The sequence below is a fragment of the Moschus berezovskii genome, chromosome 6, assembly GCF_049115385.1.
Source record: "Moschus berezovskii isolate FMDL1 chromosome 6, NW_MosBer_1.0, whole genome shotgun sequence".
NCBI lineage: Eukaryota > Metazoa > Chordata > Mammalia > Artiodactyla > Moschidae > Moschus > Moschus berezovskii.
In genome coordinates, this window is record NC_142465.1 from 2,732,692 (window position 1) to 2,759,839 (window position 27,148).

At 44.4% G+C, this 27,148-nt stretch overlaps 1 protein-coding gene across 2 annotated transcripts in view; it reads left to right on the forward strand.

Moving 5' to 3' along the window:
* Positions 1-5,967: 5,967 nt before the first annotated feature.
* The window catches only part of LOC148777522 (liprin-alpha-1-like), a 43,633-nt gene continuing 22,452 nt past the window's right edge, over positions 5,968-27,148 (forward strand). For both annotated transcript variants that reach the window (XM_088836797.1, XM_088836798.1), the window contains exons 1-2: positions 5,968-6,093; positions 7,394-7,479. In XM_088836797.1, the coding sequence (XP_088692923.1) occupies positions 7,402-7,479 (78 nt within the window). In that variant the 5' untranslated portion in view covers positions 5,968-6,093; positions 7,394-7,401. The remainder of the gene's footprint in view (positions 6,094-7,393; positions 7,480-27,148) is intronic.

Here is a 27,148-nt window from a genome sequence, read left to right on the forward strand (position 1 = left end):
CTCCGTTTCTCCGGGTTTTTAGAGTGGCCAACAGGTAAAAGAAGGTTGCAGGAAAAACAGTTCTGGAGAGGTTCAATGAAAGAATAGCACCTGCACACAGGAAGTGGAAGAACGTGGGAAAATTGCCCAACACACAAACTCAGCAATGCTTCAACATGAATCGTAATGTATTGGATTAAGGAATTCAGGCCGACTAACAGATACACCGGGAGAAGGCAATGGCACCCCACTCCAGTACTCTTGCCTGGAAAATCCCATGGATGGAGGAGCCTGGTAGGCTGCAGTCCATGGGGTCGCGAAGAGTCGGACACGACTGAGCGACTTCACTTTCACTTTCATGCCTTGGAGAAGGAAATGGCAACCCACTCCAGTGTTCTTGCCTGGAGAATCCCAGGGATGGGGGATCCTGGTGGGCTTCCGTCTATGGGGTCGCACAGAGTCGGACACGATTGAAGTGACTTAGCAGCAGCAGCAACAGATACACCAGGGAACCAGTAGATGGCCTGCCTGAGTAAGGATAACTCCAAATTGGGGAAATGTTACGATCTGGTCTAATTTAGTTAATTAAATTTATGAAGCATCTACCATGTAGACATCTTGGAATGTGAAGTCAAGTGGGCCTTAGAAAGCATCACTACGAACAAAGCTAGTGGTGGTGATGGAATTCCAGTTGAGCTATTTCAAGTCTTGAAAGATGATGCTGTGAAAGTGCTGCACTCAATATGCCAGCAGATTTGGAAAACTCAGCAGTGGCCACAGGACTGGAAGAGGTCAGTCTTCATTCCAATCCCAAAGAAAGGCAATGCCAAAGAATGCTCAAACTACCGCACAATTGCACTCATCTCACACGCTAGTAAAGTCATGCTCAAAATTCTCCAAGCCAGGCTTCAGCAGTATGTAAACCGTGAACTCCCAGATGTTCAAGCAGGTTTTAGAAAAGGCAGAGGCACCAGAGATCAAATTGCCAACATCCGCTGGATCATGGAGAAAGCAAGAGAGTTTCAGAAAAACATCTATTTCTGCTTCATTGACTATGCCAAAGCCTTTGACTGTGTGGATCACAATAAACTGTGGAACATTCTGAAAGAGATGGGAATCCCAGACCACCTGACCTGCCTCTTGAGAAACCTGTATGCAGGTCAGGAAGCAACAGTTAGAACCGGTCATGGAACAACAGACTGGTTCCAAATAGGAAAAGGAGTGCGTCAAGGTTGTATATTGTCACCTTGCTTATTTAACTTATATGCAGAGTACATCATGAGGAACGCTGGGCTGGAAGAAGCACAAGCTGGAATCAAGATTGCTGGGAGAAATATCAATAACCTCAGATATGCAGATGACACTACCCTTATGGCAGAAAGTGAAGAGGAACTCAAAAGCCTCTTGATGAAAGTGAAAGAGGAGAGTGAAAAGGTTGGCTTGAAGCTCAACATTCAGAAAACAAAGATCATGGCATCTGGTCCCATCACTTCATGGGAAATAGATGGAAAAGTAGTGGAAACAGTGTCAGACTTTGTTTTTTTGGGCTCCAAAATCACTGCAGATGCTGATTGCAGCCATGAAATTAAAAGACGCTTGCTCCTTGGAAGGAAAGTTATGACCAACCTTGATAGTATATTAAAAAGCAGAGACATTACTTTGCCGACCAAGGTCCGTCTAGTCAAGGCAATGGTTTTTCCCGTGGTCATGTATGGATGTGAGAGTTGGACTGTGAAGAAAGCTGATCGCCGAAGAATCGATGCTTTTGAACTGTGGTGTTGGAGAAGACTCTTGAGAGTCCCTTATACTGCAAGGAGATCCAACCAGTCCATTCTAAAGGAGATCAATCCTGGATGTTCATTGGAGGGACTGATGCTAAAGCTGAAACTTCAATACTTTGGCCACCTCATGAGACGAGTTGACTCACTGGAAAAGACTCTGATGCTGGGAAAGGTTGGGGGCGGGAGGAGAAGGGGACGACGGAGAATGAGATGGCTGGATGGCATCACCGACTCTGTGGACATGAGTTTGAGTGTACTCCGGGAGTTGGTGATGGACAGAGAGGCCTGGCGTGCTGTGATTCATGGGGTCGCGGAGAGTCGGACACGACTGAGCGACTGAACTGAACTGAACTGAACCATGTAATGAGAGGCAGAGTGAGAATGCAAGAATAAAAAAAGAAATCTAATGAGGAGGATTTGAAAATGCAATGTAGAAATATCTACTGTGATAGAACTATAAACTAATGCTGGAGAAAAACAACGTTTCAGAAGGGACATCTGGGAAGTGTACAACAGTTCTTATGGGCAGCAGCTAACCAAATTAAAAAAAAAAAAGACTTTCCTCATTATCTCATGTTTCCTAAAATAAATAAATTTACCTTTTCCAAGGTAAATAAATGTAAACTCTATGTTTATATTGTTTCATTGTTTTGAAATAGGCAGCATTTGTCTATCTCCCAGTTACAAAGAAAATGAAAAGTAAAGCTCATAGAGGTCGCTGCTTTCTTTAGAATTAACAAAGGATCAGTGAGTGTCCAAACTGAAATGAGATCTTATGTTGTCTGAATTCCAGCCCAGTGGTTTTAAGTATGGTTGTATGTTTTATGATCAGGTTGTACCTATAATGAATAAACAAAGACTTTTGCAAGGGTGGAGGCCTGGGGGAGGTAAGTAGATGCAATGCTAAGTTACCATGTATTACCAGTTAACATGGATGGTGTCAAAACGGGTTCACTCAGAAAAAGACCAGTTTTAACAACTCCCTAGGACTGTGAAGAAAGCTGATCGCCAAAGAATTGATGCTTTTGAATTGTGGTGCTGGAGAAGACTCTTGAGAGTCCCTTGGACTGCAAGGAGCTCCATCCAACCAGTCCATTCTAGAGGAGATCAATCCTGGGTGTTCATTGGAAGGACTGATGCTAAAGCTGAAACTCCAATACTTTGGCCACCTCATGCGACGAGTTGACTCACTGGAAAAGAGTCTGATGCTTGGAGGGATTGGGGGTGGGAGGAGACGGGGACGACAGAGAATGAGATGGCTGGATGGCATCACCGACTCGATGGACATGGGTTTGAGTGAACTCCGGGAGTTGGTGATGAACAGGGAGGCCTGGCGTGCTGTGATTCATGGGGTCGCTAAGAGTCGGACACGACTGAGCGACTGAACTGAACTGAACTGAACTGAGGAGAGTGTTGTGTCTCGGTGAAGCTCCTGCTCATTAAAGACTTTCTATTGGTGGTTATAACATTGAATGAAAGAAAGATGGGATTAAAGAGAGCCTGACACTTTATCCCTGCTAGATCTGAATATTTTTATCTGTGAAAATAAGGTGCCTTTCACTGATCCTCTCAACTAGCATCTCTGGACCTCTCCTTGTTCAGCCCTTCATCAGTGTGACGGCTGATCCCCCGATGAACAACACCCTTCACATTGTGTCCACCGTCCTGAGCACATTGGCTCAATGTCCTTGAATATTTAACATTACTTTCATTTAAAATTTTTAAAAATTCCTTTTGAAAACATTTATTTATTTGGCTGCACTGGATCTTAGTTGCAGCACGCAAGATCTTTGATCTTATAATTGCAGCATGTGCGATCTAGTTCCCAGTAGTTCTTCAGTCGCTAAGTCGTGTTTGACTCTGCAACCCCGTGAACTGCAGCACGCCAGGCTTTCCTGTCTTTCACTAGTTCCCAGACCAGGGATTAAAACTAGGTCCTCTGCGTTGGGAGGGTGGAGTCTTCATTACTGGACCACCAGGGAAGTTCCTCAACGTTATTTTTAAAGGAAACATTTCAACCATAAAGACAAGTTTACAGACTTGCCTAAGAAACAGCCTTTTCTCCCTGCAGAGATTTTTAAAAATGTTAACATTTTCCTTCGTGTGTGTGATTAACAGTTGAAGCCTCTTTTACATGCTGCCCAGATCCATTTTCCTCCCTGCCTGCCTAGAGGCATCAGTGTCATGAAATTAGGGTGCTGCGCACTTGTCCACTTTTTATGCTTAGTATATGTACATGTATGGCCTCATAAACAGTGTGACTGTTTTAAAGAGCTATCATAATTTACATACTTTGTAGTTCGCTTCTTTCACTCAGTGGTCTGTTTTTGAGATGTGATCGTGTTGATACATTCAGTGATCATTTCTACATCATCCCCACCTCCCACTAGGAGCCAAGAGCTATTCTATGCCTGACAGTTTTCACAAGACCATGTGTAAATTGTATAAAAATGTGAGAGGAGCACATCTCTAGAGGCTCTGAAGGTACAAGGGATCTAGAAGTACCTGAAGCAGGTCCACACTGATTTTCATAAACGCTCTTAGCGGCTTCACTCACCCTCAGTAGAGGCAGTGTTGGCTCCACCAGACACAATGACTTGATAAGAATTAGCCTAAGGAGCGTTACTTTTTTTAAAAAAAAATAGTATTACTGCATTAGTATTTATTAATGCAATGGAAAATGTCATTTGAGATCTCTTATGATGCAATTCCCATAGCTCATCTTCTGACGTTAACCTATATTTATGACTGGAGAAATATCAATAACCTCAGATATGCAGATGACACCACCCTTATGGCAGAAAGTGAAGAGGAACTAAAAAGCCTCTTGAAGAAAGTGAAAGAGGAGAGTGAAAAGGTTGGCTTGAAGCTCAACATTTAGAAAACAAAGATCATGGCATCTGGTCCCATCACTTCATGGGAAATAGATGGGGAAACAGTGGAAACAGTGTCAGACTTTATTTTTTTGGACTCCAAAATCACTGCGGATGCTGATTGCAGCCATGAAATTAAAAGACGCTTACTCCTTGGAAGGAAAGCTATGACCAACCTAGATAGTATATTAAAAAGCAGAGACATTACTTTGCCAACCAAGGTCCGTCTAGTCAAGGCTATGGTTTTTCCCGTGGTCATGTATGGATGTGAGCATTGGACTGTGAAGAAAGCTGATCGCCGAAGAATTGATGCTTTTGAACTGTGGTGCTGGAGAAGACTCTTGAGAGTCCCTTGGACTGCAAGGAGATCCAACCAGTCCATTCTAAAGGAGATCAATCCTGGGTGTTCACTGGAAGGACTGATGCTAAAGCTGAAACTCCAATACTTTGGCCACCTCATGTGAAAAGACTGAAGAAGTCTTTTCCACTCACTGGAAAAGACTCTGATGCTGGGAAGGATTGGGGGCGGGAGAAGGGGACGACAGAGAATGAGATGTCTGGATGGACATGAATTTGAGTGAACTCCAGGAGTTGGTGATGGACAGGGAGGCCTGGCGTGCTGTGATTCATGGGGTTGCAAGGCGTCGGACACGACTGAGCTACTGAACTGAACTGAAGCTCAGTATTTATTATCATTTAGGGAGCACCTTTAAAAAAGGATTGTTTCACTAGTGGCTCAAACAGTAAAGAATCTGACTGCAGTGCAGGAGACCTGGGTTCCATCCCTGGGTCGGTCGGGACGATTCCCTGGAGAAGGGAATGGCGATCCACTCCAGTATTCTTGCCTGGAGAAGGCCATGGACAGAGGAGCCTGGTGGGCTACAGTCCATTGGATCGTAAAGAGTCGGACACGACAGAGGGACTAACACTTCCACTTTTCTTTGTATAAAATGCTGCTGCTGCTGCTGCTAAGTCGCTTCAGTCGTGTCCAACTCTATGCAACCCCAGAGACGGCAGCCCGCCAGGCTCCCCCATCCCTGGCATTCTCCAGGCAAGAACACTGGAGTGGGTTGCCATTTCCTTCTCCAATGCATGAAAGTGGAAAGGGAAAGTAAAGTCGCTCAGTCCTGTGTGACTCTTCGCAACCCCATGTACTGCAGCCTACAGGGCTCCTCCGGCCATGGGATTTTCCAGGCGAGAGTACTGGAGTGGGCTGCCACTGCCTTCTCTGATTTAACTGCTACCCAGAAGCTGGGCTCCAAATGCGAGCGCGCAGCCGAGCGAGCGCAGCGCGCCTGCGCCGTACGTGCGCGCGCATGCTCCCCGCCCCCGCCCGCCCCCGCGCCCTGGCAGTTGCAAAAGCTCGCCGGCGCTCGTCGCTGATACCGCTTACCTGAGGGACCCGCGGCCGCCCCCGGCCGGCGTCGCAGCCTCCCGGGAGCCCGGCCCCGAGGTGTGAGGTGAGCCCCGGGTCGTGCAGGCCCCTTCCCGTCCGGCGCAGCGGGAAAAGGAGTCGGGAGTGGGGACTGAGGAGGTGCCGCCGCGGCTGCCCGCTCCTCGGTCTGACCCGGTGCCGAGGAGGCACCAGCGGCCGCGGCCCCTCCTCCTCAGGGAGCGTTATTCGCGTCGCCGCCGAAACAACAGCCGTGGGCGCCGCGCTGTGGAGGGGTGTCTCGGGGCTTTCTCGGGGTGGGCGGCGGGGCGCGGAGGAGCCCGAGTTTGGGCCTGGGCGCCGGGGCGGGCCGATGCCCGCGGACGGGGTTGACCCTCTGGGTCCCGAGCCCGCGCCGAGCAGCCTGTTGGAGGGTGGTCCGCGCTCCCTCCGCGCCGCGCTCCCTGCGCCAGCCCTGGGGCTCGGTCGGCGCCGCGGGGGCGTGTGGCGCTCCCGGGCCGCTGGGGGCTGTGGGGGGAGGACGCGGCCACTGGCGGGAGGGCAGTGCGCCGAGGGCTGAGCGCGGGGGGCGTCGGGGCTTCCCGGGGCCGGGCGGCGTCGCAGCATCTGGACTGCCTCCTGTTTCTAGTCCTGAATGTTGTCCCCTCTCCTCCCTCCCGTCAGTTTTGCAAAGTCTGCATATTCCTCCGCGAGCCTTCCCCCTCTGCCCCCTTGGACGCTCCGTGTGTTTGCCCTGGGGTAGGGCGGTGAGATTCATCCGTAGCCTCTGAGACTTAGCAGCAGCAGCAGCAAACATGTCAAGGCATTGTAGCATCTTCCTAGAGGCCTTTGTCAGAGTTAGGTGCCTTCCTCAATAAGAGAAAAAGGGGTGTTTTTTCTTTCGTTCTTAAAAGAACAAAAGCATATGCCACTAATTTAGGCAGAGGAGCCAACTTGAAGTTGCAGCATATCTAGGAAGGAGGACAAAAGGTCTGGGTTTTGGCCCAGAATAAATGAAATTTTGAATTTTGGTTCCCTTCTGAATGTAGGCAGACAGAACAGCAGAGCAGCTCAGCAGCTATAGAAATAAATGACTGCTCTATAAGGTTGGTCAAGCAAGATATTATTTTATAGAAGTAGTTTGGAGAGACCTGTAATGTTTATTTACGGGAATTGGGTTACTTGGCAAAGCCAATATCGCAGGAGCAAGGAAACAGAGACTTGACAAGGGGGATGTTACCTCCCTCTTGAGCCTTCTTTTAGCCTTTAGTGATGTGCTGACAGTCAAAGGGATAGAGGAATCCGTAGTTCTGTTATTAAGAACCATTTACTCCTCAAGATAATGCTTTCCATCCGTACTTTTTTTTTTCCCCCATCCGTACTTTTAGGCAAATCAATGCCATCTTTTTCCTCCAGAAGAAGAAGGAAAATAACAAAAAAGTGTTTGTTTGAAGTGCCAAACCACAACATAGAGGTAAGAAGATAGAAGTGGCCTGGCTTCCAAAGATAGAGCTGAAAATAAAAGATAATCGAGATGCAATTCTTCTTACAGTGTTGCTTTTTCTTTAGGGGGTTCTTCCTCTACCCCCCTCCCCCCAAATGCTTTGAAACTGTCAGGAAAGTAAGGTAATTAGTAAAGCCTACTGTCCTACCTTCTCTTTCCTCCTCCTCCGTTATTTATTTTTTTCTCATCCACTGATATTCCCTGCCTCTCCGTCTCTCCCGAATCTACCAGTGCCCTATTAATAGAAGAAGAAAGGACTGTAGGTTCTTTCATCCCGTTTTCATCTTAGGGATGTATTCCTCTGAACTTTGTTTTGTGCTTTGAACATTGAGGTGGATTTTTGTAGAGAGATCCCCAGCCATGATTGAGATATTTGAAGTAGGGAGCCTTGCGGGGAAGATAAACAGTAAAGTGCACGTTCTTTCTTTGTATAGCACAGTGCTGTGAGAGCGTCATCATTGGGCAGAGAGAGGGGCTTTTAAATTCCCTGTAAGTCCTCTGTTGCCCACTTCACAGGCAGAGAATCTCTCTCTCCAACTTAAGTTTCGTATGTGTTGGTAAAACTATGAGATTTCATACTGAAAACTTACTCTGAGCTTGTTAGTTTGTTGATGTTAGACTGCTGTTGACTTTCTTTTCTTCAGGAGACTTGTGATAGGAAACAGTTCTTACTGCATCTTTACCTTCTTTCACAGGGAAGAGCAGTGTTGGCCTCAAGTGTTTTTTAACCCCTAAATCTCTAGAGTTAGAGACGTTTAAAGCTGCAGTTGGCCACAAAAAGAGCAGTAGTGCAAATGAAAAGCAAGACTTTGAAATATGTATGAGAGGAATTGTTCAGTATAGATTTGTGAGAAGGGTCACAGCGTCTTGAGGAAACAAGTGAGGGTTTTTAATAGTGGCATTTCCGGAAGGTTAGGAATGAATGTTTGAAGAGTAACAACTCCTCCTTGACTAGAAAACAGTTTTAACTGCCTGTTGCATCGTAAATGGTGAATCTATCTTTGAGTTACAGTCTTTGAGTTATGCTGAGAACTAGCAACAGTTTTGGTGGATCCAAGGAATGCACTGTGAATGAAGTTTAAGAAAAAACAACTAGGCTAGTAGGCCTAAAAAAATCTTGGTCCCCAAAGTTTATCTCATTAAACTAATTTTATAGTCAAAACATGCAACCATGCTAAAGGGGGGGAAAAATCAGGAGCTTGATATTAGAGCATTTTCTGAACACATTTTAATGAAAAAGGGAAACCAGGCTGGAATTTCAACCTGATTTTTTTTTTTTTTAAAGTCCAGATTCTGGCCATCTTTCAACTTTCCAGTTTTGCTTTTAGTTTTAAAAGAGCTTCTGCTTTCTCCAGTCTTAAAAGTAATGTATAATTTGTAAGATGGACTGGATTTTGATGCCTACTGTTCATTTTAATCTTGAACTTGAATGTTTTCCCTGTATTTTTTTAAGCCCCATCACTCAGCACACTGGAAGATTAGGTTATCTTTTGTAATCAGTAGATGACTAGATGGACTTTAAAAATTAGAGAAAGTAGCAAAGTGATACCTTGAGATTAGTAAGAATCTAGGCCCTCAGAATTAAATATGGAGCTATATAAACTTTAGCAACCAGAAAACAGTATCCTGAGAGTGAATTTATTTAAAAAAAAAAAAAAAAAGATATGGAAAACAAAAGGCCAAAACCCACATGAGTTTTAGGAAAAGGAATCTAGCACTTTGAGCAGTGATATGCTCTCAGTGTGTACTTTGCTGTTTATGTTCCTTGAGAGAAGAAGCTTCAGAGGTAGTGATTGCTAATCCTTATAATGCAGTCTTGGAAAACTCTGAAAGAAGACAAAAGAATATCCTCCTGTTCCCATTGTAGCCAGTGTGTTTGAGGCAACCTTTAATTTCTGAATTGGAAACGCAAAATGTTACGTACATTTGTAGTGTGTCTAGATAAGTAAATCTAAGCTGAGAAAGATGAAAGGAATCACTTTCTGTACAGGAAGTGTGAATTGGAATAGAATTGCTAACATCTTTTGTTGCAGGGCCTTGCTGACAAGCCCCCAGGGCCCACTTTTGTCATTGTCTCTTCTGGGATTCAGCCTGCTTTCTTTCCTCTTCACAGTTGCCATCTCCTGCTTTTCCCACCTGAGTTCTTTGGGTCTGGCTTTGTAGCCAGCCTCTGAAGACAGTTCCAAGACTGCATCCCCTTTATTGCTGTTCTTCAGGACAAATACTCACCTTATTTTAGGGGCTTTTACTTTTTATCTTCAAAAGAGAACTGGTAAATTGGGGAGTATCAGATTCCTGATGTTACACATTGATAAAAATTAAAGTGTAGGGTTCAGTGTATCTAGTCCTTTTTGTTTTCTGATGAAATAATCATCAGGTCACTTAATCTGAAATTAGTTTTCCCAGATATCTTGTATTGCTCTGTAAAGAAGTGAATGTCTCTTTTCTCAGGGTTAGGGCATGGAAAACTGTTTACAGACCCCTCATTTTCTACTGGTCCTTGGCGCCTGAGACTGTTCCCTCCAGTTAATCCAGCAATTCCCTTATTCAGCTGAGATTCTGCAGATTTCTGTAGTCAAAGATATAATATCAAAAAGTATACAAAAAATCTTTTAACCTTTATGAAATCAGTTGCTGTATTTTGTCAGCATTTCTTGGTTTGCTCAATCTTCTGTGTCCTGCTGTCTGAAACTTACAGCTTCTTCAAGGCTGATTCTCTTAGGAAAAAGGATTGTTGCTATCCATACTCACGTGATCCTGATTAGAAGCATTTATTTCATTATATTATTGAAAAACAATTTAGAATATATATCAACTTTTTTTTTAAACTGTGCCTAATATTTGGTTCAGCTGAGAGGTGATCTGATTTTTTTTCAGTAGTGAAAATCAATTTTTGACCCATTCTGAGTTTATCATCTTTTTTTTTTTTTTTGCTTTTCTTGCTGCCTGTGGTAGGGCATTTTTGTGTCCCTTGGCTTGTTACTTAATCAACAGTCAGTAAACATTGATTCAAGTAGTAGTATTGTCAGCACACATTTACAGATTTAGCAGACTTAATTTTCCCGTACAGAAATAACATGTGACAGATTTAAAAATAACATTTCAGCATTTATAATACTTTACTCCTTTTTTGTTTTGTTTCTGTTTTTTGACCACGCTGTGCAGCTTGTGGCACCTTAATTCTCTGACCAGGGATCAAACTCGAGCCCCCTGAAGTAGAAGTGTGGAGTCCTGGGAAGTCCCTATAATATTGTATTTTTAAACAATTCAGGTAGTTTTATTCTGTTTCACGTATGTATATTTTTGACAAAAGTGGGAGACTCTATGCTGTTTTGTAAGCCATTTAAAATTTTATTTTTCACTTACTGTATTGTTACTGTCTTTTCAAGTCAGCATATACAGATCCTGCTCATCATTTTTAGTGAGTGTGTTATGTGTTGGTTGTGCTGTAGTTTAACCAATTCCTTATTGGTAGACTTTCAGATTGTCTCTGGGTTTTTATTTTATAAACAGTGTTGTACTAACATTTCAGTTATACGTCATGTGTACTTGTGTTTACTTGCTTAGAATAAACTGTAGAATAGGTCTGCTGAATCAAAGTATATACATTTTAAGAGCTTTTGATGTCCATAGCTATTTTTTTGAAATGCCAACTAGTTTACTTTTCCTCCAGTAGTACTTGAAAATGGAGAATTTCCTTGCGGTCTAGTGGTTAGACACTTCACTGCCTTGGTCTGGGTTCAGTCCTTGTTTGGGGAACTAAGACTCTGCAAGCCGTGAAGGAGTGAAGGACAGCCAAAAAAAGAAAAAAAAAAAGAAAAATGTATCTCCAAGTGTGGGAATGTTGAAGATATTCTTTTTTCTGCACTCTCTCCTATGCTGTGTTCTGTTATTCTTTTTGCTCATCTGATTGGCAAAAATGTTATATATCATGTTTGTATGTTTTTATTAGTAAAGTTGAATATCTTTTCATGTGTTTGTTGGCCATTTGTATTTCTTTTGTAAATGTATGTCCTTTTTCCATTTTTCTGTTAAAGTAGTATTCTTTATCTGCTTTTTAAAAAAAATTCATTTTATATTACTTTTGCTCAGCACATAATTCGGAGGAGGCAATGGCAAGCCACTCCAGTACTCTTGCCTAGAAAATCCCATGGATGGAGGAGCCTGGTACGCTGCAGTCCGTGGGGTCCCTAAGGGTCAGACACGACTAAAGTGACTTAGCAGCAGCAGCAGGTGTTCTTTGCCTCGGGGGTTTCTCCTTTCTAATTGTGTTTATTTAGTCTAATAGAAAATGAATTTGCATTCCTTGAACTTCTACCAGGTGAAGGTGGGTAGATGACTGAGAAGAATGCTTAAAAGCTGGGGAAATCCCCTTGGAATTTAAAAGGTGCTGGGAATAATCCAAAAAGTAGATAATCCATGGAAGAATTAACTGTACATGAATTTGGTAATCACCCAGTATCTTTCTCTTTTTTTAAAAAAAATTCTAAATTGAAGCACTGTTATTTTACAGTGTTTTAGGTATATAGAATAGTGATTCAAACACACACACACACACACACACACACACACACATATTCTGTTTTAGGTTCTTTTCCACTGTAGGTTATTGTAAGATATTGGATATAGCTCCTTGTGTCATATAGTAGGTTCCTGTTTTTTTTTCAAATCTATTTTATATATAGTAGTATATATATCTGTCCTACATCTCTTGCTTCAGCTCTTCAAGAAAAACAGAGCCATACCATCATAGCCAGGGATCTAACGTGTGAGACAGGGGAGCAGTTAGGGCCATTTTCTTATCCTGGTGCCATGTATGATACCGCATTTTACAGTTAGTTCCTTTTTAATATTAATATTATATATAATTAATGTACGACATTGTGCTATGTTATTTTATGCTATACTATCTTATCTGGCCATCACTGGTTACTCAGTGGAAAAGAATACACCTGCCAAGCAGGAGACAGGGGATCAATCCCTGGGTCAGGAAGATCCCTTGAAGAAGGAAATGGTAACTGGCTCCAGTATTCTTGCTTGGGAAATCACATGGACAGAGGAGCCTGGTGGGTTTACAGTCCACAGGGTCACGAAAGACTCAGACACGACTTAGTGACTAAACAGCAACAGTACTATCATATCATATCATAATTATATTTTATAGTTACTTTTAATGCCTTTAGGGATTTCTTGACAATAGGATTGTGAAGATCCCATTTTCAGAGTAGTCATTACAAGGATTCTTGCTGCACTTTCAAGGTGTGAAGACAATTGCTAGGGCATCAGTGCCACTCATCTCACACCAAGTGGCAAGGCAAGGAAAGTTCTCAGGCAGTGAGGTCAAGGTGAAGGAAGAGGCTTGTTATTTTTTTGCTTTTTGGTTATATTATCTTGGGCTTCCCTGGTGGCTCAGCTGGTAAAGAACGTGTCTGCAGTGCAGGAGACCTGGATTTGATCTCTGGGTTGGAAAGCTCCCCCGGAGAAGGAAATGGCAACCCACTCCAATATTCTTGCTTGGAAAATCCCATGGACAGAGGAACTTGGCGGGGTACAGTTCATGGGGTCGCAAAAGAGTCAGACACGACTGAGCGTGCACACTTGGTAAATATAAAATACTTTTTGGATTGTCTGTCATTGAATATGCTTCATATTACATCTTGCCCCTTACTATCCAGATTGTTTTTAAAAATGACTTTACTTCTAATATGAGATTGAGCTTTAAAGCCAATACTTGACTCCTACAATGAAAATCCCAAGTAATGCTAAGCTTAAGAATCAGTATCCTTGGGCTTCCCTGGTGGCTCAGTGGTAAAGAATCTACCTGCCAATGCAGGTGACACGGGTTTGATTCCTGATCTGGGAGATTCTACATTCAGCGGAGCAACGAAGCCCATGTGCCACAACTACTGCACCTGTGTTGACCCCACACACCACAGGTGAAACGAGAAGGCTCCAGAGTCCATGCTCTGCAACAAGAGAAGCCGTGGCAATGAGGAGCTTGCACAGCACGACTAGATAAAAGCCTGCGCAGCAAGGAAGACCCAGCACGGCCATAAATAAAGGAAAATTTAAAACAACCTGCATCCTTACTTCTCTCCTTCCTTTTTTTATTGAAAATGTATTCCTTATGCTATCAGTCTGTTATGTTGTTCATAAAACACACAGACAAATAAAGCCTAAAACATAAAATGGAGAGAGAAAACTGAATAAAAATAAACTGGAAATATCCCCTTCAAAGTTAATTCATGTGGCTTTCATGGAGGTATAAAGATTACCATATGATCTAGTGAATTTATGGAATAAGTTTGTTGTTGAGCAAAAGAGGAAAAGCAGTGAGTACCATTTATTCATTTAGAAAATATTTATTAAATGCCTGATAGTATCAAGCAATGTACAACAAGGAGCATGGTAAAACCATGCCTGACCCTGTAGTTTGGCTGATTGGAGTACAGAGATAATTAGTGATCTTTGCAAATATCAGTGACCTTTGAAATATATGCTTCTATTAGTTATGGTAAAAGAAAAGAATTAACAAGATCTTTTTAAAAGTTTGAAGACCTTGAATTTCATCCAGGGTGATATTAAATATGTTTAACAATTGGCAATGCTACCAGCCAATCAAAATAGACAGAGGCTGGTCACCCAAACCAATGAATTCTGCCTGAACATTAGCCCCGGTTATACTAATTTAGGGATTTCCATTCATAGTAAGTAGAATGAAAATGCAAATATAGTCATTTATTTACATATGTCTTTCTATCTTATTTGTTTGCTTTTTTTATAAGTCTCTTTTTTAAGTTGTTGGTAACAAAGTTAGTTTAAAAACACAAATACAAGAAAAACTTAGCTAGATTTTAAATTTTGGTATTTTTCATTTTGCCATTTTTAGTGAATTTATTTTATAAAATTTTATTATTATTTTGAATAGCTATTACCTTCACATGATTAAAAACATTTGAAGTGAAGTCACTCAGTCGTGTCCGACTCTTTGTGATCCCACGGACTGTAATCTACCAGGCTTCTCTGTCCATGGGATTTTCCAGACAAGAGTACTGGAGTGTATTGGCATTTCCTTCTCCAGGGAATCTTCCTGACCCAGGGATTGAACCCAGGTCTCCTGCTTTGCAGGCAGATGCTTTACCCTCTGAGCCAAAAACATTTACATGATTAAAAATTCAAAAGACATAAATGGCTCTCCAGGTAAGGGTCTCTTCCACCCTTTAGACAGTTTTCCTGTCTGAAGGAAATCAATATTGCCCCCTTTCTTGTAAAAGTAAAGTGAAGTCGATCACTCGTGTCCAACTCTTTGCGACCCCACGGACTGTAATCTGCCAGGCTCCTCTGTCCATGGGGTTTTCCAGGCAAGAATACTGGAATGGGTTGCCATTTCTTTCTCCAGGGGATATGTAAAGTCTTCCAGAAATACTGTGTACATGACTTTTTTTCTTCTTCTTTAGGTTAGTAAATATCCTGAGACTGGAGCTTGTAGACCAGCACAGAAAAGAAGTGGTGACTAAATCAGACAAACAAGAACAGGAAGATACAGCGCTTTATCTTAGTCTTAGTGGGATGGATTGAATGTCTGCTGCTGCTGCTGCTGCTGCTAAGTCGCTTCAGTCGTGTCCGACTCTGTACGACCCCATAGACGGCAGCCCACCAGGCTCCCCCGTCCCTGGGATTCTCCAGGCAAGAACATTGGAGTGGGTTGCCATTTCCTTCTCCAATGCATGAGAGTGAAAAGTGAAAGTGAAGTCGCTCAGTCGTGTCCGACTCTTGGCGACCCCATGGACTGCAGCCTACCAGGCTCCTCCGTCCATGGGATTTTCCAGGCAAGAATACTGGAGTGGGTTGCCACTTCCTACTCCAGGGGATCTTCCTGACCCAGAGGGCGAACCAGAGTTTCCTGATTGGCAGGCAGATTCTTTACCACTGAGCCACCAGGGAAGCCCTCATGAATGGGTTTAGTGTCCTTTGTTAAAGAGACCACAGAGTGACCTGTTATCCCTTTCGTCGTGTGAAGACACGTGGAGAGTCTCTGAGCAGATAGAGGTTCCCAGAAGACACCGAGTCTGCTCTCACCTTGACCTTGGACTTTCCAGCCTCTAGAAGTACGACAAATAAAATTTCTGCTGTTTATAAGCCCCCGCTGCCACCAGTGTTTTGTTATAGCACCTGGAATGGACTAAGACATACGGGAAAATGAATCTCAGTAACTCACAGGGTAGGATATTCTGTCTACTGCTATATTCTGGGGCAAAGATGCTCCCTTCAAAGGAAACAAGGCTTTGACTGTAAAGATGGACTATTTCAAGTTCATTATATACCTCTAGAGTTAAAGAAAGCCAATAATAATTTTTAAAAAGGATCCTGATTTTATTTTAATTAAGGTACAGTTCATACACCACAGCACCCCTGGTGGCTCAGAGGTTAAAGCATCTGCCTTCAATGCAGGAGACCCGGGTTTGATCCCTGGGTCGGGAAGATCCCCTGGAGAAGAAAACGGTAACCCACTCCAGTATTCTTGCCTGGAGAATCCCATGCACGGAGAAGCCTGGTAGGCTACAGTCCACAGGGTCGCAAAGAGTCGGACGCAACTGAGCGACGGAACGGAACGGAACGGAAGGCTGTAAAGCCATCACTACTGTCTAATTTCAGAATGCTTTCATTACCCCCCAAATAAATTCCATACCCATTACAGTCAGTGACTCCTCCTCCCCTGCTCTCTGGCCCCTAGAAACCACTCATCTCTTTTCTGTCTGTATGGGTTTGTCTATTTTGAATATTTCATAGAAATGGAATCATATACTAGGTGGCTTCGGTGTCTGCTTTCTTTCACTCAGCACCCTATGTTCAAAGTTTATCTATGTTGGAGCATATATCAGTACTTCATTCTTTTTTCTTGCCCTTGCTTTTTAAAATTTAACCATTTTTAAGTGTACAGTTCAGTGACATGAAGCACACTCACATTGTTGTGCAACATCCCCACCATCCGTCTGCAGAACTGTTTTTAAAACTCAAGCTGAAACTCTATCCATTAAATAACGTCCCTATTTCTCCGTAACCTCTATTTTACTTTCTTTCTCTGTGAACTTGCCTATTTCTCTGCCTCTTCATCTTGCTTATATTGCTGTGCCTGGGGTGGCCTTTCCGTCTTCTGGCAGTTTGTGGAGTTCTCTTTATTATGTAGTTTCTTCACTGTGTGTGGGGTTGGATGGGCGGCTTGTCAAGGTTCCCTGGTTAGGGAAGCTTGTGTTGGTGTTCTGGTGGGTGGAGCTGGATTTCTTCTCTCTGGAATGAAATGAAGTGTCCAGTAATGATTTTGAGATGTCAGTGGGTATGGAGTGGCTTTGGGCAGCCTGCATATTGAAGTTCAGGTCTATTCTCCTGTGTTGCTGGTGAATTTGCGTGGTATGTCTTTCTCTGAAACTTGTTGACCCTTGGGTGGTGCCTAGTTTCAGTATATGTATGGAGGCATTTGATGAGCTCCTATCAATTAATGTTTCCTGGAATAGGAGGTCTCTGGTGTTTTCAGGATTTGGACTTAAGCCTCTGCCTCTGGTTTTCAGTCTTATTCTTGCAGTAAGCTCAAGACTTCTCCATCTGTCACTTCCAATGCAGTTCCTTCTGTTTAAGCTCTTGTTTGCCGGTTTCTTCAGTGTCTAATTCCCGTCCTGACACAAGGGGGCGGTGGTGGACACTTTTATAGGGTCACCTGTTCAGTCCTGCTGTTGGGAGGGAGGAACGCTGCTAACAAATATCACTGGCGTCTGTGGGGAGTGCTCGCAGTGTCTCGGCCACACTGGGATTGCCCCCTCTCACGGCGTGTGTGCTTTCCCTGTTTATGCTGCTCAGGCTCTCGGTTGCTCTGCCGGGAACTGTCCGCGGCCGTCGCTGGGTTGCATGCACTTCCCAGGTCTGAGCAGCTCAGGTTCAGGTACTCGGGTACTCCACAAAAGCGCAGACTTGGTTGGGCCTGCGTTTTGTGCCTTCCCCGGTCTGAGCAGCTCAGGTGACCAGGCATTTGGCGAACGCGGTTGCTGCGACTTATCGCCTCCCTGGTCCCTGCCGCTCAGTTTTCTGGGTGTACAACCGGCGCGCCTTCTCAGGTGGATATTGACTGGCCCGAACCCAAGAAGTCTTGGTTAGCAATGAAGCCTGCCTGCAGGTTGGTAGGGGAAGCCTCTCTGGGGCCGCGGTTGCCCCCTTCTGGCTCTGGCTGCGCTCCCCTGCCTGTCTCGGTGGGGGATGTGGGGTGGGCCGACTGCAGCCAGCTAGCTCTGCTCAGTCCTTTGTTCTGTGAGCGGGTCTGGTGGTGTCTTAGGTTGGGGTTTTTCGCCTTTTCGCAGGGTCGCTATCCCACGGTCTGCTTGGCTGTCTTAAGTTAGCGCCCTCAGATTGCCCTCGGGGCACAGGCCCGGTCCTCGCTCTAAGCGATGCCGCCCGCGCCTCCCTGCCCAGCCCCTGCTTGCTGGTGGCGGGTGCCGGCGGTTGTGCTGCTTCTCCGCTGAGTTTCCTCTGGGCACTTAGTCTGTGGGTTTTAATTATTTATTTCTTTTTTTCTGCTGGTTATGTTGCCCTCTGAAGTTCCAAGGCTCGCCACAGACTCGCCAGTGAGTGTTTCCTGGTGTTTGGAAACTTCTCTCCTTTTTCAAGCCTCCCTTCCCGGGACAGAGCTCCGTCTCTCCCTCTTTAGTCTCTCTTTTTATCTTTTATACTATTTCCTATCTCCTTTCGAAGACAATGGGCTGCTTTTCTGGGTGCCTGATGTCCTCTGCCGGCATTCAGAGGTTGTTTTGTGGGATTTACTCAGCGGTCAAATGTTCTTTTGCTGAATTTGTGGGGGAGAAAGTGGTCACCCCGTCCTGTTTCTCCACCATCTTCCTGTCTCTCTACTGATATTAGTTTTTTAATAGATATTTTTATCAAAATATGTAAATTCTTCTCTGTTGGCTTACTAAGAGTTTTTTCGTAGTCATGCACTGAAATTATTACATTAAGTTTTCTTAAGTTTATTTTCTGTAGATTTTGAAACAGGTGACTTTTCTTTTATGTGGTGATTTAACTTTTAAAAAATTTTCTGATTCTAGAACAACCCCAACCTGATCTCGATGTATTCTCCTTCTGTTGGATTTTATTTGTTAGTGTTTTATTTAGGATTATTTCATCTATATTCAGAGTCTGTAGTGTTACTTTCTTGTACTTCTTCCTTGTTGGTTTTAGTATCAAGGTTATGCTAGTCTTATAAAACAAGGTTGGAGAGTGTTCCTTGTTTATCCCCAGAGTTCCTGTGAGATTACTGTTTCCTTCCCTCGATTTTTGGAAGAATTGATTGGCAAAACCAGTTGGTTTCATGGTGGGGAGGCTTTTAATTTCAGATGTAATGTTTTTCATGGAAATAAGATTTTCTGATTTTGTATGTCTTCTTGGGTCTAGTTATGTAAAGCCTTTCCCCCCTGCTAGGAATTTATTGAGGCCAGCAGACTCTCCAATTAGTAAGTGAACTGTGGTTTATCATATCTTTCTTATCTGCAAGATGTGTTGTCTCCTTTGAAAATCCCTTGATACTGGTGATTTGAGCTTTGTCTGTTTTTCTTAATCAGTCTCTCTAGGGGTTTATCAGTTTTGGCAGTCCTTTCAAAGAGCCCACTTTTGGCTTTGTTTAGAAAAAATTCTGTATTTGCTTTCAGTTTCCTTATTTTCTGCTCCTTTTTTCCCCATCTGCCTTGTGTTTCGTTTGCTTTGCTTTTTTTCTGGTTTCTGCAGCCCATGGGGTCGCTAAGGGTCGGACACGACTGAGCAACTTGTCTTTTGACTTTTGACTTCATGCATTGGAGAAGGAAATGGCAACCCACTCCAGTATTCTTGCCTGGAGAATCCCAGGGATGGGGGAGCCTGGTGGGCTGCCGTCTATAGGGTCGCACAGAGTCGGACATGACTGAAGTGACTTAGCAGCAGCAGCAGCAGCAGGGATAGAGGCTTAATTGATTTTTAGCCTTCCTTCTTTCCCAGTATATGTGCGTAAGGCTTTAAGTTACCCTCTAAACACAGTTTGCTGCGTCCCACAGTTTGAGTAGGCCAGATTTTTTATGGAAAAGTATTTTCTAATTTTCATTGTGTTTTTTAAAATGATATTCATGAAATTCTTCAGGCAGTATGTCATTTAACTTAATGTTTGGGGATGTTTTTCTAGTGACCCTTTTTTGATTTCTAGCTTAGTTCCATGAAGAGCCCCGTCTTAGTCTTTGGGGGCTACTGTTATAAATACCATAGACTAGCTGAAAAACAACAGAAAGTTGTTTCTTATAGTACTGGAGGCTGGCAAGTCCCAAGAGCACCAGCGGGTGCCACGTCTGGTGAGGCCTGTCTCCGGGTTCCTAGACTGCCTGCTGCTTCTCCCTGTCCTCACAGCATGGGCGCCCGTTCCCTCCTGCCCTGAGCCCTCCCAGAGTGCCTGCCTCCTGGGCTCATCACCGCGTGCGGGGTGCAGTTTGAGGCACATAGACCGTCAGCCCACTGCAACCCCTAAGTGTACCCCGCATTAGTTCAGTCCTTTGAAAGAGTTTGAGCTTTCCTAATGGCCCAATATATTCATTTTGTGATATGTTCCTTGGGCCCTTGAAAATAATATGTATCAGTGAGAAAGCAATATTCCGTGTGTATCAGTTAGATCAGGTTTGTGACTCATGTAATTCGGATTCCGGTAGCCACGTTTTGTAAAGCAGAAGTAGGTGAAATTACTTGCAATGTATTTTATTTTAACACACCCAAAATATTATCATTTCAGTGTGTAATCAACATGATAAAACCTAAAGAAATATTTCACGTTCTTTTGTTCACGCTAAGTCTTTAAAATCCAGTGTGTGTTTCATGCTTGCAGCACATCTCATCGTAGAGCCAGTCGCAATTCAGGTACTTCATGGCTGCGGGTGACTACGTCCCAGGGAGCCCAGTTCCCTGAGAGATGTGTCTTTAATGTCTCCCACTGTGATTATGAACTTGGCTGTTACTCCTTTTCTATTTCTGTCAGTTTTATGTATTGATATTTTGAGGTTATGTTATTCGGTACATTCAAATGTGGAATCCTCATGTTCTTGCTGGACTGAACTTGTTTCAGTATGAGAAGCTCCTTTTTAAGGCTAGTGATGCTTCTTACTTTAGACACTATTTGACAGTGCTATTGCCACATCAGTTTTCTGTCCTTGTTTGCCTGGGTATCTTTTACCTTCACCTGTCTAAAAGATCTTCCATCTTAACAGGAACCTCTGTGACTAGTGTACGGTTTTCATTGTCATCAGTTCGACACTTTTTATCTTTTAATGAGAGTATTTGCTCTGTTTATAATGCTGATATTTCAGTGCGTAGATACCGTGTTACTGTTTGTTTTCTGTCTGTCTCACCTATTCTGTGTTCTTTTCTCTTGCTTCTTGTAGAAGTGTGAAGTCTTTTTCTAGTTCTGTACTCCTCTGTCAGGTTGTTGGGTGTCCATTCACAGATAGAGCGTGTGTTTTACATTCAAGTCTAACTTAGTACTTTTACTGCCTCCCTGACACGACTGTTTCCTCCATGTCACTGTTATACTTTAAATTGTTAGATATATTTTTGGCGTTAACATCATTGTTTTGTAGAGTTAATATTTACCCTCCCAGTTACCTCATTGTTGGTCTTGTTTTTTATATTTCTGTCAGAGACTCTTCTTTTTCCCAAAGCACTGCCTTAATATTTTTTTAGTTCATGTCTGTGGGTGATGAGTTGTCTCATTTCCACTTGCCCTAAAAGTCTTTATTTTGCTTTCACTTTGGAAGAGTGTTTCTGTGGGGTATAGAATTCCAGGTGTGTGGGTGGTTGTTTTCCAGCATTTTACGGATGCCAGTCCATTATCTTCTGACTTCCTTGTTCTTGAAAAGTCAGCTCTCAGTGTTGCTGTGCCATTCAAAGCCACACCTTTTTTCCTCTGAGCGCTTGAACATTTTCTTCTTGCCTTAGGCACCCGCGGAGCTGCCAAAACCAATGTGTGGTTTTCATTTCTGAGTCAATGGTCTGATTCTTGAGCCAACTCTTGCCACTGTCCCTGTCATTCAGTTCAGTCGCTCAGTGTCGGACACGTGGCGACACCATGGACTGCAGCATGCCAGGCTTCTTTGTCCATCACCGACTCCCGGAGCCTGCTCAAGCTCATGTCCATTGAGTCGGTGATACCATCCAACCATCTCATCCTCTGTCATCGCCTTCTCCTCCTGCCTTCAGTCTTCCCCAGCATCAGGTTCTTTTCCAATGAGTCAGTTCTTCGCATCAGGAGGCCAAAGTATTGGAGCTTCAGCACCAGTCTTTCCAATGAATATTCAGGACTGATTTGCTTTCGGATTGACAGGTTGGATCTCCTTGCAGTCCACGGGGCTCTCAAGAGTCTTCTCCAACACCATAGTTCAGAAGCATTGGTTCTTTGGCATTCAGCCTTCTTCATGGGTCAACTCTCACATCCATACATGACTGCTGGCTTTGACCAAATGAACTAGTACTAAATGAACTCCTACATAGCTTTGGCTAAATGAACCTTTGTCGGCAAAGTAATGTCTCTGCTTTTTAATATGCTGTCTAGGTTTGTCATAGCTTTCCTTCCAAGGAGCAAGCATCTTTTAATTTCACCATCTGCAGTAATTTTGGAGCCCAAGAAAATAAAATCTGTCACTGTTTCCATTGTTTCCCCATTTATTTGCCATGAAGTGATGGGGCCGTATGCCATGATCTTCATTTTTTGAATGTTGAGTTTTATGCCAGCTTTTTCACTCTCCTCTTTCACTTTCATTAAGAGACTCTTAAGTTGTGCTAAAGCTGAAACTCCAATACTTTGGCCACCTCATGCGACGAGTTGACTCACTGGAAAAGACTCTGATGCTGGGAAAGGTTGGGGGCGGGAGGAGAAGGGGACGACGGAGAATGAGATGGCTGGATGGCATCACCGACTCTGTGGACATGAGTTTGAGTGTACTCCGGGAGTTGGTGATGGACAGGGAGGCCTGGCGTGCTGTGATTCATGGGGTCGCGGAGAGTCGGACACGACTGAGCGACTGAACTGAACTGACTGAAGTTTCAACCCCTGTAGGCATTTCTTATTCCCCTCTCTGTCTTTTCTCCACCATGAGGGTCTCCATTTATAGTAGTTATTTTTTTTTTTTTTAAGTTCTCTGAAATATTTCAATATTTCTGCAGGTTTAGTAACATCGTAAAATACATTTCAACTAAAGTTCACAAATCTAAAAACTTGTTAGGCATTTTTAGGCGTTTTAAGTTGGAAATGAAGACCAATGTTACATCGTAATATGCCAATTACAAATAGTACTTCAAATAGCAAATACTACAGTTTGTCCCAAACTTTAAAAACTATTCATGAACTCAACACTGAACTATTGATGGCTATGAGAATTGTTTCCTAGCCTTTTTGAAAATTTCAACCCATTTACGTTTAAGGTAATTATTGATAAGTACGATCCCGTAGCCATTTTCTTTATTGCTTTGGGTTCAAGTTTATACACTCTTTCTGTGTTTCCTGTCTAGAGAAGATCCTTTAGCATTTGTTGGAGAGCTGGTTTGGTGATGCTGAATTCCCTCAGCTTTTGCTTGTCTGTAAAGCTTTTGATTTCTCCTTCATATTTGAATGAGATCCTTGCTGGGTATAGTAATCTGGGCTGTAGGGTATTTTCTTTCATCACCTTAAGTATGTCTTGCCACTCCCTTCTGGCCTGAAGAGTTTCTGTTGAAAGATCAGCTGTTATCCTTATGGGAATCCCCTTATGTGTTATTTGCTGCTTTTTGCTTGCTGCTTTTAATATTTGTTCTTTGTGTTTGATCTTTGTTAATTTGATTAATATGTGTCTTGGAGTATTTCGCCTTGGGTTTATCCTGTTGGGGACTCTCTGGGTTTCTTGGACTTGGGTGATTATTTCTTTCCCCATTTTAGGGAAGTTTTCAACTATTATCTCCTCAAGTATTCTCTCATGGTCTTTCTTTTTGTCTTCTTCTTCTGGGACTCCTATGATTCGAATGTTGGAGCGTTTAACATTGTCCCAGAGGTCTCTAATATTGTCCTCATTTCTTTTAATTCGTTTTTCTTTTTTCCTCTCTGTTTCATTTATTTCTACAATTCTATCTTCTAGTTCGCTAATCCTGTCTTCTGCCTCTGTTATTCTACTGTTTGTTCCCTCCAGAGTGTTTCTGATCTCATCTATTGCATTATTCATTGTATATTGACTCTTTTTTATTTCTTCTAAGTCCTTATTAAATCTTTCTTCCATCTTCTCAATCCTTTTCTCCAGCTTATTTATCTGTAACTCCATTTTGCTTTCAAGATTTTGAATCATTTTCAACATCAAAATTTGAAATTCTTTATCAGGTAAATTCCCTATATCTCCTTCTTTTGTTTGTGTTGGTGGGCAATTATCTTGTTCCTTTATTTGCTGCGTATTTCTCTGCCTCTTCATCTTGCTTATATTGCTTTGCTTGGGGTGGCCTTTCCCTCTTCTTGCAGTTCGTGGAGTTCTCTTTATTATGTAGTTTTTTAGCTGTGTGTGGGGTTGGACGGGTGACTTGTCCGGGTTCCCTGGTTAGGGAAGCATGTGTCGGTGTTCTGGTGGGTGGAGCTGGATTTCTTCCCTCTCCTTTAGAAGACAATGGGCTGCTTTTCTGGGAGCCTGATGTCCTCTGCCAGTATTCAGAAGTTGTTTTGTGGACTTTACTCCGCGTTCAAAAGTTCTTTTGATGAATTTGTAGGGGAGAAAGTGTTCTCGCCGTCTTATCCCTCCGCCATCTTGTTCCTTCCTCCCCAGAACAGTGGATTGTTATATTCCACTTGGTCATGGAGTATCTCTTCCCAGCTGCTCCAGCAAGGCGCAGCCTCTGTACCTTACCTTGGACGAGGGGTATCTCCTCAAGGCCGCCCCTCCTGCTTTGAATGTGGATCAGCTCCTCTCGGCCCGCCGGTGCCCAAGCAGCCACCGCCTCCTGGACGTGGTACAGCTCCTCTCGGCCACTGTCCTAACCCTGGGCGCGGGGTAGCTCATCTCAGCCACGATTCTGCACGTGGTCGGTTGCCCTGGAGCCGGGCGTCTCCCGCGCCTGCGCCGCCGGAGCCGGGCGTCTCCCGCGCCTGCGCCGCCGGAGCCGGGCGTCTCCCGCGTCTGCACCTGCGCCGCCGGAGGCATTTCTTATTCCCCTCTCTGTCTTTTCTCCACCATGAGGGTCTCCATTTATAGTAGTTTTTAACAACGTAGTTTAACAACGGGCTCCTCAGATATATGCTATACTTTTTTCCCCACATATATATGTTTTTTAACTAATCCATCCTTCAGTTCACTGATCCTCTCTTCAACTACGTCTAATTTGATGTTAAGCCCAGAGACTGAGTTCTTAAATTCAGTTCACTGAATTATTTTAAAGCTCTAGAATCGCTTTTGATTCTCAGAAGTTGTTCCTTTTTTCAAGTGTATTTTTGAACTGGTGACGTTTGCATCTGATCCCGCTAGCACACCTCTGATATGCTGATATACACTGATACCTCTGGATCTGTTTCGGTTCTTTTTCCCTTGCTCGTATTTGTTGTTACACCCTTTTTTGCTTTTTTGGTTGCATGTTGGACATTCTGTATGGAAAACCCTAGAGGTTCTGGTGATGCTGTTTTCTCCAGAGTTTCCTCTGACACATACCTCTAGTGGACACAGAGCTCTCTTGTTCACTCAGGGTTTGAGTGACTTGAGGCTGGGGGGTCCTTGTAAGCTCAGTCTCAGCAGCCTTCCCCCACCGTCCCCCCGACCCCAGGGAGGAGCCCTCCAGCGTCTCCATCTGGAAGCCGGGGGTGCCTCCCAGGGCCTGCCCTTCTTGGCAGGTCCTGAAGCCCACCTTCTGTCTCCTGAGCACCACGAGGCGACTGATACTCAGCACTTAGCCGGTTTGGGCTGAGTGTTGGGTGCGTTTCTGTGCCTCCCTTTTCTTGGGGAGCTTGGTCTCTGTCATCCGGCCTGACTTGTGAGGCCTCCGCTCAAATTTTTGTCTTCCCAGCCCAAGGAACTGTCCAGAGCTGTGTTAGCCAGTCCCCCTCTGCTTGACTTTTTCCCTGCCTTTTCTTCGCAGAGTCAGCTTTGTTCAGATGCCCCAAGGAAAGGAGCGGCCCTCTCAGTCTCCAGCTCCCTCACTGGGCTTCCTTTCTGTTCGAAATCTTGGATTGTGGCTGCCTAAGGTCCTCTGGCTCAGACTGTAAAGCATCTGTCTGCAATGCAGGACACCCGGGTTTGAGCCCTGGGTTGGGAAGATCCCCTGGAGAAGGAAATGGCAATCCATTCCAGTACTGTTGCCTGGAAAATCCCATGGACGGTGGAGCCTGGTAGGCTACAGTCTAAAGGGTCGCAAAGAGTCGGACACGACTGAGCGACTTCACTCTCACTTTCAAGGACCTCCTTTAAACTGGGTTTAGCTTTTCTAGCTCTCGGTGGGCTGCCCTACAAGCTGCTTTCGTCTGCAACTGGAAGTGGGGACGCCCTGGGTGTCTTCTCTTATCTGAAGCCACATGTAACAGTCACAGTAATTGTATTGATCATCTCTATTTGCTACCGGGGTAAACAAGAACCAGGGGTCCTTGCCTAGTACCCACGGTTGTGTTTCTGATCAGAATCCCCAGCTTGCCTGGGCTGTTTCAGTGCCACGTGACCTTGTGAAGAAGGTGGAACAAGCGGCCCATGCAGCCTGGGGACAGAGGAGCCGGTCAGGTCACTTCCCCTGTCCCTGCCGGCCCAGAGCGGGCCTTGTGATGACGGGCTGCTGGGGGTGGAGAAGGCTGAGGGAGGGGTTACGTGACCTGTATTCTGTGACGTGGTCACATGTGGGTTTTCTTTTTCAGTTTGAAAAATTGACTGCGTTTAGTCTTGCCTCCAGTTTCATTTTAAGGTTGAAAATGAAGATTTTATTCTTAAAGTTGAGCACAGTGATTTTACAGTCTTTTTGAAAACAGTAGTTGAGGTATCAAAAAGACATCTCAGAGAACTCCAGTAGATAAAGCCAAAAAAAGAGAACGTGTTCAGGGTGACCTGCGGGAGGGACCCCAAACTGTCCTCTGTCTCTCCCAGAGTCTGTAATTTCTGAGATGGGTGGATATAGGACCCCAAGCACCCCGGGGCCTGAGGTCCTCAAGTGACAGCAGAGGTCCGGGCTGAGCCAGGAGCAGTGTGGCCTGTGCCCTGGCGAGTGGAGAGCCACCACTCTGGGTGGGAGTGGGGCCAGGAGAGGGGGTGGGAGACTCGGGGGCGGAGGGAGAGGCAGCACCTGGCGGGGTCTGGGAGGCGCTGGCTGCCGCGGCTTGAGTCAGGGACACCCCAGACCTCCACCGTGCAGCCCCCACGGGGCGGAATCGTCTGGTAGCCCAGGGTCGAAGTTAAGAGGGCGAGTTCGCAGCAGGTTGAATGAACCCCTGTACCCACTGTGGGTTCATTTTAAGTGCCTGGAGCGAGGTTGGTCAATCCCTTGCTGAGCTCGAGTGAGGGAGTCAGTCAGGGAGGACTGAGCTCAGGGTGAGAGTGAGGGGCGGCTGGCGCGGTGAGTCCTCCTCAGCTGGGTGGGTTCTGGGGATGCCCTTGAGTTCAGGGGTACCCTTTCTGTA